Source organism: Manacus candei, unplaced genomic scaffold (assembly GCF_025592945.1).
Source record: "Manacus candei isolate 608988 ecotype Guabito, Panama unplaced genomic scaffold, ASM2559294v1 h1tg000077l, whole genome shotgun sequence".
Classification (NCBI taxonomy): domain Eukaryota; kingdom Metazoa; phylum Chordata; class Aves; order Passeriformes; family Pipridae; genus Manacus; species Manacus candei.
The window spans coordinates 3,246,227-3,264,089 of NW_026138125.1; the positions used below are offsets into that span (position 1 = coordinate 3,246,227).

A 17,863-nucleotide genomic window follows, 5' to 3' on the forward strand; every position below is an offset into this window, starting at 1 on the left:
ATAAATTCCCAGGTAAGCATTTCTAAATTATTAGTTAGGGAAAAAAACTGTCTTACTTTCATTAACAGACCAGGTGAACTTAGAAATGTGAGGTTCACAGAGAAGACAAGGACTGGTAGGGCTTGACTCTCCTTCACCATAGCAAAGTCCATCTATATTGCAAGTATCTTCCTGCCAAAAAAAGGAAATAAAAATGGGTGGGAGGTGGAAGCAATGAAAAAAAGAAACAAGAAAGATAAGAAATTAGCAATTAATAATTTCTGGAGACAAGCAGAAATTCACTTGAATCTTGAAACAATAAAAGAGTAGCAATTTAAAAATAAAAGAGTAGCAATTTAAATGTTGCTGCTTTCTACTGACAGGGAAAAAAAAATCAAGCCCTGTAAGTTTTCCAGTTTCAGTTTGAGATCTTTGTAGCTTTGAATGTTTTAGCCTAGGCAACATGTGGTGTTGCTTTGTCATAGATGAATGCAAAGAATGTGACTCTTTTCCCATTTCCACATTCATGTAGTGTATGTGATCATTATTTCCAGCTGTGACTGGTAGTATAATGAATATTAGGTATCACTCAAAGGTGAGCTCCATGAGACTCACAAAAACTAGATAAAAGTTCCATTTGAACAGAATCCTGTTCTAGTAAGTTATTTCTGGAGGTTCTTCATAAATATATGAAAAATCAATGCTATAAAAGCAGAATAAAGAAGCGTGTTAGAGTTTAGGCTCCCATGAGATAGTTGTAAATAACAGCTGAACACAACCATGGTGCCAAGACAGGTCAGAACACCCCAAAAGAAGTTCATGAACTGTGGGCAGAGTAGCCTTTCAGGCTGACTTGGTCCTTTCCCAGTTAGGGTGCCCACCAGGGCCAGTGAGCCCCTGTGACTTCCACACGGGGTGAAGACACTTGGGTTGTCTGAGAAGTGAACACACGGATGTAATTAACAGACCTAATTAAACATCTACACCACAGGAAGGTCCTAAGGCAGAGTTGTGCCTTTTGCTTGTAGCTTGTGTTGGGGGCACAGGCAGATGGGACTTTATCTGACCTTGCAGACTCCCAGCAAACCATGGTGTGCTGTTGGGAACAGGGGGATGTCCCTGCCACAGTGGGACAGCAGGAGGGAGTAGCTACCAGGACCAAAGACATTTCTTCTTTTCCTTCCTTTCACTACACATTGTTTTTCTGGGACTGATATGTGTTTCATTACTGGCCTTGTGTTTTCTCTCTGCTGCTTTATTAGTGTCTCAAAATTCTTCTGCAAACTGTATTAGTCAATATTTTAAATAATATTTTAAGAGTAGAGAAACAAAAAAAGGACTCTCATAATCACCCCTACACGATAGAACATGATAGATCTTCAACATTAAAATTGGATATTACTTAGATTGTATTGCATTGTTGTTTTCAAAGCCTTGATGCTCTGATGAAAAAAAAAGATGCTTTTTTTTTTTTTCTTCTGATGTGAAAGTATAGTTCAGAATGGGCTCCATAAAAGAGGAACACAGAATGTGAAATGGCCAGATATAAAATGTCCCCTAATTGAAACACCTTTTCTGAAAGCAATTTAGGTATTGCAGAGTAATGTTAAAGGAGGGATAATTAGAATATGGTCTGCTGCAATTGGAAGCCTAGTTCAAATAGTCCCTTGAAGCATTTTAAGATAGAAATTACTATAATCCCTAGAGAACACCAGCATATTGAGAGACCATATATATTTCTGGGTTTCAAAAATGTATTAATAAGGAGAGCCTTTGACAAAAGAAAACCTCACCCTATCTTTAATTGAAATGATTCTGACACAATTATTTTAATCTGAAATGTAAGTGGTTTTGCCCTCATTTGGGCTGTACTGGGTTTGTGTGGCAAGGGTGTGGTAGCTGAGGAGCTACAGGAGTGGCTTCTGGGAGAAGCTGCTGGAAGTGGAAGTTGGAGCAGGTTTGCTGTCAGGACTTGTGACCCCACAAGGGACCCACACTGGAGCAGTCTGTGAAGAACTGCAGCCCTTGGGAAGGACTCACATTGGAGAAGTTGGTGGAGAACTGTCTCCTGTGGAAGGGACCCCACAGTGGAATGGGGAAAGAGTGTGAGGAGTCCAACCCCTGAGGAGGAAGGAGCAGCAGAGAGAAGGTGTGATGAACTGGTGCAGCCCCCATTCCCAATCCCCCTGCACCCCTGTAGGGGAGGAGGGAGAGAAAACTGGGAGTGAAGATGAGATGGGAAGAAGGGAGGGGTGGGGGTGTTTTAAGATTTGCTTTAATTTTTTATTATCCTACTCTGACTTGATTGTTGATAAATTAATTTCTCCAAGTCAAGTCTGTTTTGCCCATGAGAGTAACTGGTGAGTGATCTCTCCCTGTCCTTATCTCTCCCCACGAGCCTCCCACCACATTTTCTCTCCCCTTCCCAGCTGAGGAGGGCAGTGATGGAGTGGCTTTGGTGGGCACCTGACATCCAGTCAGGGTCAAACTCCCTGTGAAGGGGCCTATAAAGTAATTTCTATTAACTGATTTACTTGAAAAAAAAAGTGAACTTTTTTTTTTTTGATAACTGGTATGTGCTTTCAATCAGTGCAAGGTTTTAAAACTGTATTTTCCCATTAGTGTTAATGAGAACAGTGAGGAAAATGAGTTAACATGTACCTGATTAATCTTCATTTTATAAAAACACTGACTGGTGGTCTCCTATTAATTCATACTTGCCTCAGGGTAGGAAAGTAGGATCAGCACACTCAAATATCCCACCTAATACCTTTCAAAAGTTACTTTTGAAGCCCCGCTGAATAACAGACAATTTTCTTAATGTGGGTCTCTAGAAAATAAGAGCAGGGAAGCTCTTTTTAAGCATTGGGGGATGTTACACAAATAAGTCCACAGGAAAAAAGAGGGTAATAGTGCTCTGCAGACAGTTTCTAACATGCTGGCAGTTTAAAACGTAGCTCTAGACTTTTGATTGCGGTTTTGAAACTGTCAGAATTTTATATTTTTGTACTTAGCAGTTTTTAATGTAAGCAAGAATGTTTTATTTCCTCTCAAGGGTGTTCTCCCACGACAAAAACTGCATAACATGCATCTTTGTATACCTCTTGCTAAGGCAGAAAATGGGTATAGGAATGATATACCTTTCAGCTACAGAGCCCTCACCAAACAGGCTGGGAGAGGGAAAATAGCAGAACCACTTCAAAAGTGAAGTTAAGCCTTTCAGGGGACGCTCCTCACTCTTATTTACTTCCACTAACAACTGCAAAGTATAAATATTGTCAACCATGGTCTTTCTGGAAGTGTCTGTGTGAGAGTGGTCCATCATAAAGCAAGCTCTGCCAGGTGTTCATACCCCACGTAAATATGAAAAAGAAATAAAATATCACAGACCTGAGATTGTGAAAGAGAAAAGTGTTAGGCTGTGCAGCTGACCTGGGAAATAGATTTTCCTCTTCTAGAGCAGTTATTACACACAGTACATCAAAGGCAGGGAGAGGACTAAGGAAGAGATGAACGATCCATATTAAACCTTTATGATCCTTAAATTACCTTTAATTTACAAAGTCCGGTTGGGTGGAATTGGCAGACCTGGCAGACAGCGTCGAACAGGGTCAGCACTCTGGAATTACTGTACTGGAAGCCATCGTTAGTGATCTAAATGATACAAAAATCATCTTTATAACTAATAATGTTCCATATGGAGACTGTCTGCTCATTTTGGAGCATATATCGTTGCCCCCTTGAACTGGATGCCTGCCAGCAAGATAAATTAAACCACTTGTGAGTGGCTCTGCTGCAAGCTAACAAATTGCTTAATGCTCCAAACAGGAAACTCTTCATTAGTAACCAAAAGATCTTTTGGCTCAGCAGGCATTCAGCTTTTATGAATGCAAGAGGTATACAAAATTAAGGTATTCGGCTGAAATTCAGGAGCACTTTCTTAGTAATGACAAATCAGTAAGTAAAATCCTTGAGGTGAAAAAAAAAAAGAAAAAAGAAAATGTGTATTATATAGGTGATTTTAAATTAACCTTAAAAAATGTTCTAGGGTGGGCAATATGAGAAAGCAACAGTCTCATTTCCATAGGAAGGTACATTAGAGCAACCACCTCCTGTCCAAGATCACAATTTCCCATACATTTGGATATTTCAGGAAGCCTTGAGCATGACATTTCTTATATAAGAAATTTATATAAGAAAAAAGAGTTAAATAAATTTATATTTTAATTTTTCAGCAATAACAATGAAAAGATACCAGACAAGTGTGGAATGGGAATGGGTTAGCTTTTGGGAAAGCATTGTGACACCTCTTGAGAGGTGTGAATCTTAAAGAGCAAACAAAAATCCTGTGGAAAGCCATGCTGTAGACTCTGATGAACACCAACAGGAAAGCAAAGCCCTTATGTCAGGTATTTTTCAGGTTTTGTCTTCTCACAGTCAAAATAAAGCAGCTGATTAGCAGATCTAACAAGGCCTTTGCTTTGGATCTGTCAGGTACCCCTGAGTCTTCTTGTTATGAAAACAATCCCCCAGCCCTCCTCCATCCCTCCTGTGACCCCAAAGCTGAAACATCCTCATTCCCTTTAAAAGGAACGTTTACAAGATCAAGGGTATAAAGGTTTTTGATCAATCAACAAACTCTTTCACTTCACAGAAAGAATGCATGTTAAATTGAACAAAGATAAATGGAAGTACAGAGAGCAAAAATTACTCAATAAGTTTCATAAAAAGCACCAATTATCATATGTTCACTAAGAATGATCTGAAAGCTTGTGAAAGATAATAGAGCAGATTCTCCCACAATATCACAGGGATGGTTGTCAGCTCAAAATGCACTGTGAGCTGAGTGTTTGTGTCTACAGAAACCACCACAAGGAGAGAAGCAGGCAGTATTGATGGATATTTGCAATTTGAAATTGTGGAAGGGAAACAACTTCTTTGGACTAATATAAATTTGTCCAGAACTTCATTAAAATACATTGGTCCAGTAAAATTCATCAGTATAGCTTTAAGGAAAAACATAATTGAAATATTAGCTATAGCGTGTTGTACTAAAGGTAAAAACTCTTTTAAAAGAAGTAAAGAACTTCTTTTCTGCAGTTTGAGAAGAGAAAAAAATAAAACAGGTAACTCCCCTCCAGACCCGCTCTTCACTGAAAGACAGTGGCAGCAAGGCTTCCATTAAGAACATGTTATTCCCAATGCAATTTACATTTCATTTAATTTCATTCTTTTAGCAGTGTCCAATGTTGTCTCAATACCGGTGCACTAATAATGGGTGAAGAAATGGGTAGACAGGGAAAAATATAAAAAGCTATAAAGTTCCACTAAGTGTTCTGTCTGAAGTGAGCATTGTAAGTGAGATGTAACTCTTGCAATTTGATTATTTTTTAATGTTTTTTTTTTCTACACTCTATTATAAACATCCATTTTGGTGTCTTTTTAGAATTGGGTTGGTTTATAGCTATTTTAATTGCTTTTCCATTAGTTACCTTAGTGATGTGGAACAAATACTTCAATGAGACCTGTGCTGAGCAAACATTTCCTTTAATTTGGTTGGCCCTCAAAAAGCAAAACCCCACTTAGAGTTGGGCCTTGTTTGCTTGAGCATAAATATCATCTGCAAAGAAAGAGCTACTTCTGGATAAATGGTAAGGACAATCAGGAATTCTGTCACTTCTGCCTCAAGTATTTCATCCATCATGAAATGATCTTGGCTATTGGCATCACTCTACATAGAATTTGTATGAATGTTTCCAAATGAATAATGAAAGCTATAAAACTGTGCTGAATTCAAATTCAGTTTCTGCCTCACTAACTTTTTAGCAAATACTTCTTCTGTTCTTGACAAATACAGGCAACAATAAAGACTTTACTAAAAGGAAGAGACTGCTTCCCAAACTAGATAAGTGCCTGCCAAGTTCTCTCACCTCTTCACCCAGGCATCTGTATGGACAGCTCAAGTCATCTGCTGTCCAAGTAGGGGTTTGTATTTTGATATCTCAATTAATTATACCAAACACTCTGGTGTAGCCTCGTGTACTTTCTTATCTATGTTCAGCAGCATGTCATGGAAACAATGAGTAAAATCTGAAACATGAATACAAGAGCAGATAAAATGAAAGAACACAGAGAAGAGCTTGTCAAACCTCAGTTCCCCAAATGCTGGTAGTGAAAAAAGCTTTTGTGAAATTTTGCTGATTCCTTTCAAATTTGATTTGGGAAAGGGGAGAGATTCTGAAAATATTGAATAGTGATATTTCCAGAAAGAGTTATTTTGATCTTTATTTCTGAAAAAATCTTTTAGCTACATTTTGAAAACTGCCAATAGATACATAACCCAGATCATCAATGTTGCATTAGATCTTATCAGGGATTTTCCAGGGCATAAATTTTTGAACATCTGTGGAATTAATTGAAAATCATTTTTTATCTTGAAAAGCTCCACAGTTTTGTTCTCTGTGCTGCCATGTAAGGCCAGCTGCCTTTGAAACTGAGCACTGGGCTCTGCCTTCCCAATTTGATCATCAAAAAGATCCACAGGAGAACTAGGATTTGTGTGTGGGCTGAGATGATTTAATTGTGCATTCTCTGCATAGCCATCAACCTGGTTCTTCTGCAGGGTTTGAAGGAGAGGGAAAGAGCAGAAGGCCCGCAGGTGCAGAGGTTTTTCTGAACTTAAATGCATGGAAAGAGGCATTCTGTATCCGATTTTGAGGGGGGAAAAATGAGAAAAATTGTACAGATCTACACAGGGCTGAAAGGCAGTCCTGGAACACAATCTGGATTGTACTAGAACTGAATTTTGAGGAATCTGTCCTGGTAACACAGGGGGAACATTCCTGTGCACATGCAAGGATGTTTGCTGTCCTCCCGGGCCAGGAAAGTCAAGGGTGCCTCCCTCTCAGATCCTTCCACCACGAGGCAGCTTTTAATCTCACAGTTGGCAGAATTCAATCCCTTTTTCAAGAAGTTTTGGAGCCTTAAGCAGAAGAACTTCCCTCCTGGTTCCACCTTGGTGTGTGCTCACTCTGACAGCACCTCTTCCAGAAGGAAGGTCCAAGGTCCACCCCAGTAGCAAACTGTTGGGCTCTGCTCCCACAGAGAACTTACCCTTATGACTTAACCCCCAAATCCCTACCCACTTAAAATAAATGGATGACTAGAAAATTTACATTGCCAAGCATCTTTCTGTCCCCCCCAGGCCACACGGCAGCACGTGTCCCCAGCTGGGGGTACAGGCAGCTGTGGGGTGCAGGACAGGCAGTAGCACCGTGGTGAAATGAGTGTTTTACGTGTTTCATTTTGCATGCTGCAATTTTCAAAGAACATCTGCAGTCTCCCTGCAATGGCAATATATTCTTCTCAGCTATAGAGCCTTTAAAAGATCTCAGTCTTATAAAGAACAACAAATCTGCAGAAAACAACCACCCAGACTGAGAATGAGACCAAGGGTAGCAGGTGTGCAGGGTCAGGAAGGCACTGATTTCCTGGAAATATTTAGAAAATTGGTATCATTTTGTGAACAAAAGGGGCTAAAACCACAGCAGAGAACCCAGCATGAGCTGACACGGCCCACACTTCTTCCTGCAGTCATTCAGACCTTGACTGTGACCATGACATCCCAGCTCAAGCCCTGCCAGCCCTCACCTGCTGCCCAGGAGACACCCAGTGACCTCCTGCACTGCACAAGTATCAGTCCTGCAACCAGGGAGTCAAAGCTCTCTCACACTTTTTGCCTAATCAGGAGTGTGAGCTGAGGTTTCCAGAGATGGAATACTAATGATTAACAATTAATTAGTATATTTGAATCAATCTCGGGTGATTACCTGGAGAAGTGGTTGTAATTTGCACTTTTGGGTTGCCTACAGAAACACCTGGGTTCAGCTCATATTGTTTTGGTGGGTGGGGTGGTTTTTTTCTCTACATGACATTAACGTATTTCTAGAGGCATTTTCATTTCTGAAAGGGAGAAAATTGTGCTTTGCATTTTAATTTAGCATGACAACTGATTTTCTCCTCCTAAAACATTTCTTAGAAACAAAAGAAACTCCTACTTTCACTTGCCATCTTGCGAACGGCTCGTCCCAGGCCACAAAGTGCACAACCTCTGTAATGTTCAGGACAGGGATCTGGCAGTCAACAGCCTGAGAGCTGAGAAAATCTGCTTTTGTGGTTTCTTTTTCTCTTGATATCCATTCACCATCGAGATGCTACAGTAAAACAGAAGGAAAGTGCAGAAACTGAAGGCTCATATAAAAGAATTCTAGTTGTCAACATATGTTTCTATTTCTAATTAATAACGTAAGGCATTCCCAGATGGTTTATTTAAAAGAAAGGATGCTGTTACTACAGGCACAGGAAAGGGGAAGCGATGCTTGTCAGTGCGTGCAGGTGGTCTATTGATTTAGGAAGTGCTGTGGTGGTCTGCAGTTGGGATGAGAAGGGGTAATGTGATGGAGCAACTTTGTGTTTGCCCCTGGAGCTCAGCAGCCAACTCCTTGTTCCTTGAAGGTGATGTCAGCTACTTCTCTAGGTCAGCTGCATGAGACATCATGACTTGCTAAGTGCCTACGGAGCCAAAAGTGGGCATGGCAGGAAAATCTCAGCTGTGCCTCATGAACACTGACTGGGAATCAGGCTGAATGTCTTTTCTGAGGTGGATTTATGAGTTTAATCAAACATTTCATATCTGTGTATGCTGATCCACCAAACTCAGTCCTAGTGTTTCATGTGTATAGTTGTTTACGATAAAATTATAGTGGTGATGTAAAAGATAGGTTTAATACTCATTAAAACTTCTGATTTGTCATTGAACTATGAGTAAGAAAATTCAAATAACAGCCTCTGTAACTGTGTTGAAGAAACCTCATACTCAACCACAAAACTTGGCATTTAAATGTGTTTAGGAAAACAACCAAGCATGCTGGTTCCAGATGTACAAAATGAGAAATAATATTGTGATTTCAGGCTTCAATGGACAACAGTGCAGCTGAACCAGACAAGAGTTAAACAAAACCCCTCGGAGAAAACAGGCAAGAACTCCCAGCTGTGCATTTCCAAGGAGCCAGCCCATGAAAAGGCTGAGCCTCTTCATCTCCCCTCGATCATGGCAAACACATTGGCAATGGAGTTGGAAGGTATTTGTAGCCACCTGTAGCAGATAGTGGTGACAGTTCAGAGTAAAAGAATTTTATATAAACATGCCAAAGTTTGACTGTGTCATCAATATTTTAGGAGCTGCTTACAATTAACCTGGTGACCTCACAGTGCAGGTTGGGCGAGTCTTCGAAGCCGAGGCCAAACACCCGGATCCTGGTGCAGTCGGAGGCACGGACATCGCAGAGACCCCCATTTTCTAAGCCTGTGATTTCCAGAGCTTGCTCTGAAAGGGTGAGATAGATACAAAGCTTTAGAGAGTAGCACTTACATGCTGTTCTGTTCTACTTTATCAGAGATATTGTTGTTGTTCCTGGTTGCTCTGGTTTAATACTTTTCCTTAGGGTCCTCCTTGCCTACGTGTGAGTTTCTCTTGAATAGAGGAACAGTAGTTTTTGGAAGGGGAAGCAGCAAGTGTCCATTGAATAGTTGCCCTGTGCACTCAGTACTGTAAAAGATGTGTTCCATGGCTCATGGATTGAATTGACTGAAGCTGTGGATTCATGCCAAAAGGTCTCCAGTGGCAATACATCTGTTGACTTAAGTATCCAGTGGTAATGCTTCTCCTCTGATGGGAACACGGCTGAGAGGACAAGGCCTCATACCACAACACAGAGAAGCAGGGGAATGACATGTGGAAATATCTGAAGATGACCATACCACCAGGCTCCTCGTGGTGTGAAACAGCAATGCAAAAGAGAGCCTTTTTTTTTCAAAAGCTATGGAGGCAATAAAAGGATCCTTTAAAGAAAAGCTTGCCCGTAAGGGTTAAAACATTAGTGGGTGTCTCTCAGCTCTTCACTGTGTCAGACACAGGTCTTGCACCAGTTAAGTTTCACTTAAATCCTACTCTGAGACCGTAAGTAGGACTTAAGTGATGTACAGCCTGTACTGGTCCCCTTACAAGGTTGACTTTCACCCATTTTGTTTTTAAAATATTTTATGATTCTCTGGGAGAGTTTCATTTGGGTTCTGTTGTACCTTAGGTATTCACTATTTAAAATTACTCATTGCTTTCATATTGGGGTTATTTTCACAGAAGAAAACTGCAAGTCCACTGGATGGCAGTATTAAAATCTTTAATTTAGAAAAAATATAATTTAGTAGATATCTAAGGTAGCACAACACTCAGAAAGTCTCCTATATCCTCGGTCAATAACAGCAGCCAGTCAGGATCATGGTTTCATATTTTTGTTGATAAAATTTGTAGTTCTAATGGTCAGGAGAAGCCACTATGTTGACAAAAAACACAAAGCAGAACATTTGCTTCTTGTTTCCTGAACAATACTTAATGGCAGGGGAATGACCAGGAGCCCTTGGACGGATGTCGCACACCAACAGGGAGTAGTTCAAGTTGTTATCCCTGCTACGTGGCAGGGAGAGGCTGCCAAGCTTCCTCTTCCCTACCCCATCACCACTGCTCTGGCAAAACAATATTGCCCATCAATTTTCTCTGAGCTGTAGCTTAGCTAAAACAAGAGAAGTTTTGTGTCACCTGGTATTTTAGTGGTACGTTAGTTCAGCTCTGATTTGCGGGGCAAAATACCCTGAGCTGAGTTGATAACCTTCCCCAGTACCCCACTGTTCTTTAGGGTTCTGCCATTTAGGCTGTAACTACAAGAATGTGGTTTAAACACTGAGATCCCACCAGATTGCAGCCCTTAATAACAGAGCTGTATGGCTCACATTTTTCCAGAGAAAGGAAGGAAGGAAAGCAACAAAACCATGAAAAATAATGAAAATACTTCTTCCCTCTGTTCTTCTGAAATGCTTTTATCCTTTCTTTCACTTTTTTAAATTTATTTTATTGTGGCAGTATTACCAAAACTGCTGGACGCTTTGCAATATTTACAAGAAGAGAAACCATTTACAGCTTATCAGCTTTCATCAGTTAGTCGTGGATTCCTGTAATGCACAAAACTATTAGTCAGATGTGGTGGCTGGTTTTGATAAATTGCCTCCTTCTGTGGTTAGCGCATAAAAATTAAAAAAAAAATGCTTCATTATGTTTTTCATGAGATTTTAATAGTTAGCCCCACTAGTACTGAGGTAGCTCACATTGCATTAACGTTTTCATTATCACTGCAGATTTTCAGCCTTCTGTGGTTGAAGTAGAATCTCAGAGTCTGGGAAGGATTGAGGCACAGAAATGTGCTCCTGCAGCCCTTCCTGTTCCACGAAAGCACTCTCAGGTCAGTTGCTTGTTGATGAGACCCGTTCACTTCTCCAGGGGTTTTCTGACATCTTTGTGAGCACACAGCTGGGTCAGGGTCAGGACAACATTACTCAGCCTTGGTGGGTAATCTTTTTTTCGATGACTTACAGTATGAGCACAGAATTTCATATTTATTTCTCTCAAACCTCTCTGTGCACACTTGTCAGGGCTTAACCCCAGCCAGAAACTAAGCACCACACAGCCTCTCGCTCACTGCCCCTCCAGCAGGATCAGGGAGGTAAAGGGTAAGTGTGAGAAGATGCATTAGTTGAGATAAAGACAGTTTGATGGCATAGAAAGGGAAGAAAATAATAATAATGATAATAATCATGACAAAATATTTAGAATATAAAAGTGATGTACAATGTATTTACTCACCACTTGCCAATAGATGCCCAGCCAGTACCTGAGCAGCAGCCCCTGGCCAGCTTTTTCCCCCAGTTTACATACTGAGAGTGATGCCACATGGTATGGGGTATCCCTTTGGTCAGTGGGGGTCAGCTGTCCTGGCTATGTTTTCTCTCAGCTCTGTGTGCACCCACAGACTACTCACTGTCACAGCACGAGAGGATGAAAAGTCCTTAACTTAATATAAACACTGCTTGGCAACAACTAAAAAGATCAGTGTCTTATCAGCATTAACTCTAATGGAAAATAAAATTATAATGTCTCCTTTTTTAAAGAAATGGATACTCTAGTTCAGACCTGAGACCTCAGTATAGGCAGTACCTAAATATTGACAACAGTTGTTATTTTTGTCTGTTTTTTAAAAGGAGATATCACATGTTGGTCTCTTCCCCAAGCAACCAGCAATAGGACAAGAGGTCTTAAGCTGTGCCAGGGGACGTTTAGGTTGGATATTAGGAAAAAATACTTTTACAGAGAAAGTAATCAGATATTGGAATGGGCTGCCCAGGGAGGGGGTGGATTCACCGTCCCTGGAGGTTTTTAAGATGAGACTGGATGTGGCATCAGTGCCATGGTCTGGTAACCACGACAGTGTTGGATCAAGGGTTGGACTTGGTGATCTTGGAGGTCTTTTCTCCATGATGTTGGCTTTGGAAAAGTCTCCTTTGGTCAGTAGCTGGGCACTCGAACACACAGATCCTGCTCTTGCTGGGGGTAATGAAATCAAGGCTCAGTTGTCCATCATTCCATATGTTAGTGGATGGGTAGTTAATAAGCCTGTGCACAGCATACACTCGAAGGCCAGAGGGGTGAAGACATTAGAAGGAAATATTGGAGAGCCTGAAATATCTCAGCAAAATTGCTGCAAGTAGTTCACCAGAAGACTGGAGGGGAGAAGGACAGGAGCAATAAAAAGAGCTGTGAAATGTCATAAAGGTGAGAGCGAGGGCAAAAGTGCAGATATCCAGAGGTTATGGAGACTTGGGATGGATGTCTGATGTCTATAGAAAAGCAAGTTAGAGGCAGGAGAGAAATCTGTAGGAAACCGGGTAGTTCAGGGAACAAGTTAGGGGAAAGTATGATCTATTTGAACATTAATGATTTATGTTTAGGGAGTCTGAATGTCAAAATACAACAAAATCCAGGACTGAACATTCTCCTTCTTTTCTCTGTATGGCCTGTAGGCCAAAAATGTACTTTGACTTTTACAAGTAGATTAAAAACTGAAGCTCAGGCTGGCACCCGAGGCTCAGATGGGTGACAGGGTACTGTCATGTTATGATGGAGGAATTAAGAAGCTGTGTGTTCGCATCCTCTGGCTCAGGCATGGGCATCCCACTGCATTTCTAATGCCTGGTCTGCACACATAGTAAGTAGACAAGATGCATTTGTCACCTGGCAGAGCATCACAGTGGGACACTGATGAACAGAAGGAAATATTGTGGAAAACAGTAAAAAATCTTGGGTTTTAATGAAACTGTCTCAAGACAAAAAAGAGAGAGGACTCTGAAGGTGGAAATCTCAAAGGCCTCCAGACCTCAGATGGTCAGATGGAAATAAGGCATCTGCCCTGTTTCATTTGCAAGACTTGTGTTGTGCCTCCCTTGAGAGACAGGGACCCTTCCCCTCCTTCTGCTTTACCTGCAGTAGGAATTTTCAGGAAAGAACAGTAAATTCAGAGCTGCTGACTCTGCAGTTTCATTCTGTAAGCATTTACATGAATCAAACCTGACAAGAAGCACAGGCTATATAGACTGAACCTCCCTCAACACCTCACCCCCACCAAATACATGGTTGGTTTTATAGGTTTCTGTTGCAGTGTATTATGTAAATAATATGCACAGATGTAGAAGTGGAGACAGTCAACACAAGATCAAGAATCTTGCAAAACTACACTTGTTGAAGTCTTACTGATGAATAGATATGGTTCATGTTGGATTTACACTTTTGATTAGAAAAGTATCCCAGTGCAAATAAACATTCTTCTGCAGTGTTTGAAAGCTACACATGTGGCTTTGGGCTGGAGCAGCAGACCTGGAATTGAAACCAGCAAAAATTTTGTTTGAATAAAGAGAAGGAACTGAACTGCCCTGTTTTTCTTGAAGAGGATGGTAAATAAGCAATCCAAGTCATGAAGAGCAAATCAAGTTGCACTAGGGAAATTTCTGCACCAAAAGGGTGATCAAGCATTGGCACAGTCTGGCCAGGGAAGCCATGGTGTCACCATCCCTTGAGTTATTTAAAAGACCTGTAGATGTGGCACCTGGGGACACAGTTTAGTGGGGAAAATGGCAGTGTTGTGTTAACAGTTGGATTCAATGACCTTAGGGATCTTTTCCAATGTAAATGAGTCTATGTTTCCATGGTACCAAACTGTAGACCTATGATCATTCTTAACATGGAGTGAATCTGGTTTTCTGCTTTGAGGGTCTCTGGTATCCAGTATGGATTGCATAAGCCAGCCCTGGGAGAGTGTGAGAAAAAGCATTTTGCAAGAACTCCCTGCATGTGAGAAATGGCCTGGCTCAATTTCACACTGAAAGCATCCATGTGCTGCAACAATATGGTAGATTATTTTTTGCTTTAGAAATCTCACTGTGACATTTTAGGTTTACTTAATCCTTCTATTTTTAATAGGCTTGCTGGCAATTTACTTCAGCAATAGAAAAGGAGTGTGCTGTTGACTACAGAATATTTGCCTCTTTCCTAGATGGCCTTGAGAGGTGACATAATGTAAGATTCTGGTTGTGCTTTCATGGCTCTTACACCAAAGCAGTTCTCAGTTTTTGTCCCTCAAAGGCACTTCAGGGTAGAACCCAGGGCAGCACGTTGAGGCTTTCCTATGAATGACTGCAGTGATGCCACTCAAAGGGATTTGGGTCATTGTGGGTGTCATCTTGATCCTTATGTTAACAGTAGTGTCCAGTTGGTTGTTTTTAGTAATTTTCCCATCTTTACAGTTATTGAATTAGAATAAAATCTGGTTGTTGCACTTGAGTTTCATTCATGATTGGTTGAACATTCTCTACTGGTAGATTGTGGGCTCTTTACACAACATAAAGCATGATATAAAGGCATTACAGGTTTGCTCTGAATTTTTGGATTTGGCCAGTTTAAATCACACCTTAGAATGGTTTGCAGGTTTTAGTTCTATTGCTCAAAAACCACCGTGAATTTGTTATTTATTTTGTGTACATGGGTATTAGTATTTGGAGAAGAAGGTTGTTTGTTCAGGGCCTTTTGTTTTCTCCTGGATTTAACAAGATTTAAGGCTGAAATTTCCTGTGGTGCCTGTAAACAGCCTGATGTAAAGAAGTTATAGGCATGCTTCTGGAGTGTCTGGCTTTGGTCAGTTTAAATCAGACTTATAATTTTGTAAACTTTTCTAGCAATTTAATTCCATATACTTCGGAAAATGGTTTTGTTTAGCTACATGTTTCACTGCACGGCTTTCACTGCTTTGCATTAAAGCAAATAAACTAATCGCCAGGAAAGACTAATCTCCCTGATCTGGTTTGCAGGGAATAGTATGGATCACTGAGCATGCAACCTTCCATGTCCCTTATCATGAGGATTTGATATCCTTTTAAAATTTGGTTTCTATTGACTTTGTAACTATAAAGCTAATAGCCCTCTTCCTGCTCAGCCATGTCTGTTCTTCGAATGGAAAGGACTGGGAGTTAAAACAGTAGATTAAGGCTGATATTGATGTTTATCTTTTCAGTTTGTTTATTACATCTACGCCATCAGAAAGTAATGTAAAATTGCTATGAAAAGAAGAGAAGCTTCAAAACTAGAATGAACTTTGTCAGTCCTCGAGAATTGCCCACAAACATATTTTATGTGACCAAGAAAAATGAGTCTCCATCAATATAAAGCAGAATACCTGGGTGTCAGTCAAGATGCATCAGTGGTAGGTAAAGTTCATGGGGTTTTCTCTTTTAATATTAAATTGGGTTTTTTTGTAAATTTTGTAGTTCTTACCAAAATTTTTGTGGTTTCCTTCTAAAAGCACAAAAGTTCTGTTTTCAGAAATGGATAAGTCCTATGTTTAAAAATTTTTGTTCTAACAAGTAATCTCAAAGCTTGATATTTACTCATTATAGACTTTGTAATTATGACTGCTAATACCGACTCTGTTTTTAGCCTGAAAAGAATGTAATTGTGTAAATTTTTATGGCCCAGACCTGAGGACTCTGTAGAATAATTTTCTTCATACAGGATGCTCCAAGCCCCATCCAACCTGACCCTGACACTTCCAGGCATGGGGCATCCAGAGCTTCTCTGGGCAACCTCTGCCAGTGCATCACTGATGATGAGAAACATTCACTTTTAGGTGTCTGATAGAAAGAAAGTGTACTTTGTAAATAAACATTTAAAAGATTTCCCCCCCCCCCCGGTTGCTTTCAGTATTAAATCATAAATTGTTTTAACTAGGAAAAGGCTGAATAACCAAACCCAATAAAATGTCGAATTGCGAATTGCATAACATGTATCTTCATATTTATTCTTTATCTATTTTCCAATACTTTTCAGTAAGCTGAGGAAAAAAATTGATATTAAATGGAGATAACAGGTCTCAAAAGAAAAGTTTTCATTTTCAAGTTATGCAGAACCTCTTTTACAGAGTATTGATATCTTAGTGAAACTTCTTTAATGTCAGCTTAAAGGAAATAAGAATATATTCTTACTATCTTTAAGTTCTGTGTAAAGAACGCAATCCCAGTGGGATGGAAGCTGTGTATTAATGTGTGGTTTATGTTGCAGCAGTACATGGAGATCTGCTTGAAGTGTTCCATGCTTTATAGAATTATTTGCTGAAGGAAAATGTATCTGATAGAAACAGATGCATTAGCTTGTAAACTTTAATGGAAGAACACTGCCTCATGCACACACTTGAGGGAATGTGGTGGGGACAGGCACTGGAAACTTTCAAACCTCCCTCAGCTGGATGGATAGGAAAAGTCAACACTGTGGAGTGGGAAAGGCAATAATTAGTATGAGAAAAAAAGGAAAAATAAATGAATATTTGTAAATAGAGATCTGATTTTTTTCTTGATAGTGTAACTTCATCACAGTAATAGTAACTGTGACTTTGTTAATACCGCATCCGCCAAACTCAATGGAATTGTTATAATGAGGAGAAGAATTCAGCCCAATGTCTCACTAATTGAAAACAAAAAAGCCTCTTAAAGAATAATGTAATTTAATAAAGGGGTTTTGGGTTTTTTGTTGTTTTTTATTGATTTTTTTTTTTTAATAGCAATTGCACTCTGTTTGGCCAGAAAAGTTTAACAGAGCAAGTAAGCATGGCATTTGCTGTTCTCACAAGCATGTTTGACTCTTCCTTTGAAATCCAATTTTGAAAAATCAATAAAATTGCTAAAGTGTATTGCATCCTCACTGCCATATAACGTCTTTTGCCATATTAATGAAAAGCTTGGTTGTTTTTTCTTTGTTTACTAATCTAAGCAATTTGAAGAAAAAAGGATCAATTCCTGTGGAGAGGGTCAGACAGAAATTCCATATTTTCAGGTAACTCTATTTCTAGGGCCCTTGTGGTGCTATAAAATGTGATTCTCCCTTGAAGTTCTGGTCACAGCAGCACCACAGGCTGGTCCCAGAGACAGAGGCCACCAGCATTACACACAGTGAGTACTTACGTTTCATTTTAGATATCCTGGCGATTTAGGAAATGAACTGATTTTTCTTTGAAAAGTCTAATATGCACTCTTATACTTTGTATAGTCTAATTTATTTGTGGAGAGCACGTATTGACCCAATACACCCTGATGGCTCTGTCTGCAGCGTTGTGATGCATCATGTCATCAAAACATATATTGCAAAGGCCAAAAAGCATTCATTTACTTGCCAGACTAACTGCCCTTAAATAATCACTATGATCTGGAATTTAAAGATCAACAAATTGATAGAAGTGGGAGAAAAGTGTTTAGTTCAATCTGTGTGCTCCTATACAAAGTCTGCAAAGCAGATTGGAGTTTGACATAGAAAACTGACTGAAATGCTGTCCCCTTTCACCTGAGGATCTCAAAACAACTTAAGTCTTTTCTTTAAATGTTTTCCTCATGTTGTTTTCCCTGA

General features: G+C 39.9%; 1 protein-coding gene across 1 annotated transcript in view; it reads right to left on the reverse strand.

Moving 5' to 3' along the window:
* LOC127481266 (von Willebrand factor D and EGF domain-containing protein-like) overlaps positions 1–17,863 on the reverse strand; it is a 171,993-nt gene that overhangs the window by 66,153 nt on the left and 87,977 nt on the right. The window contains exons 12-15 of the mRNA XM_051810327.1: positions 9,228–9,364; positions 8,037–8,192; positions 3,529–3,633; positions 57–171 (exon numbers count right to left, since the gene is read on the reverse strand). Coding sequence (XP_051666287.1) covers positions 57–171; positions 3,529–3,633; positions 8,037–8,192; positions 9,228–9,364 — 513 coding nt within the window. The remainder of the gene's footprint in view (positions 1–56; positions 172–3,528; positions 3,634–8,036; positions 8,193–9,227; positions 9,365–17,863) is intronic.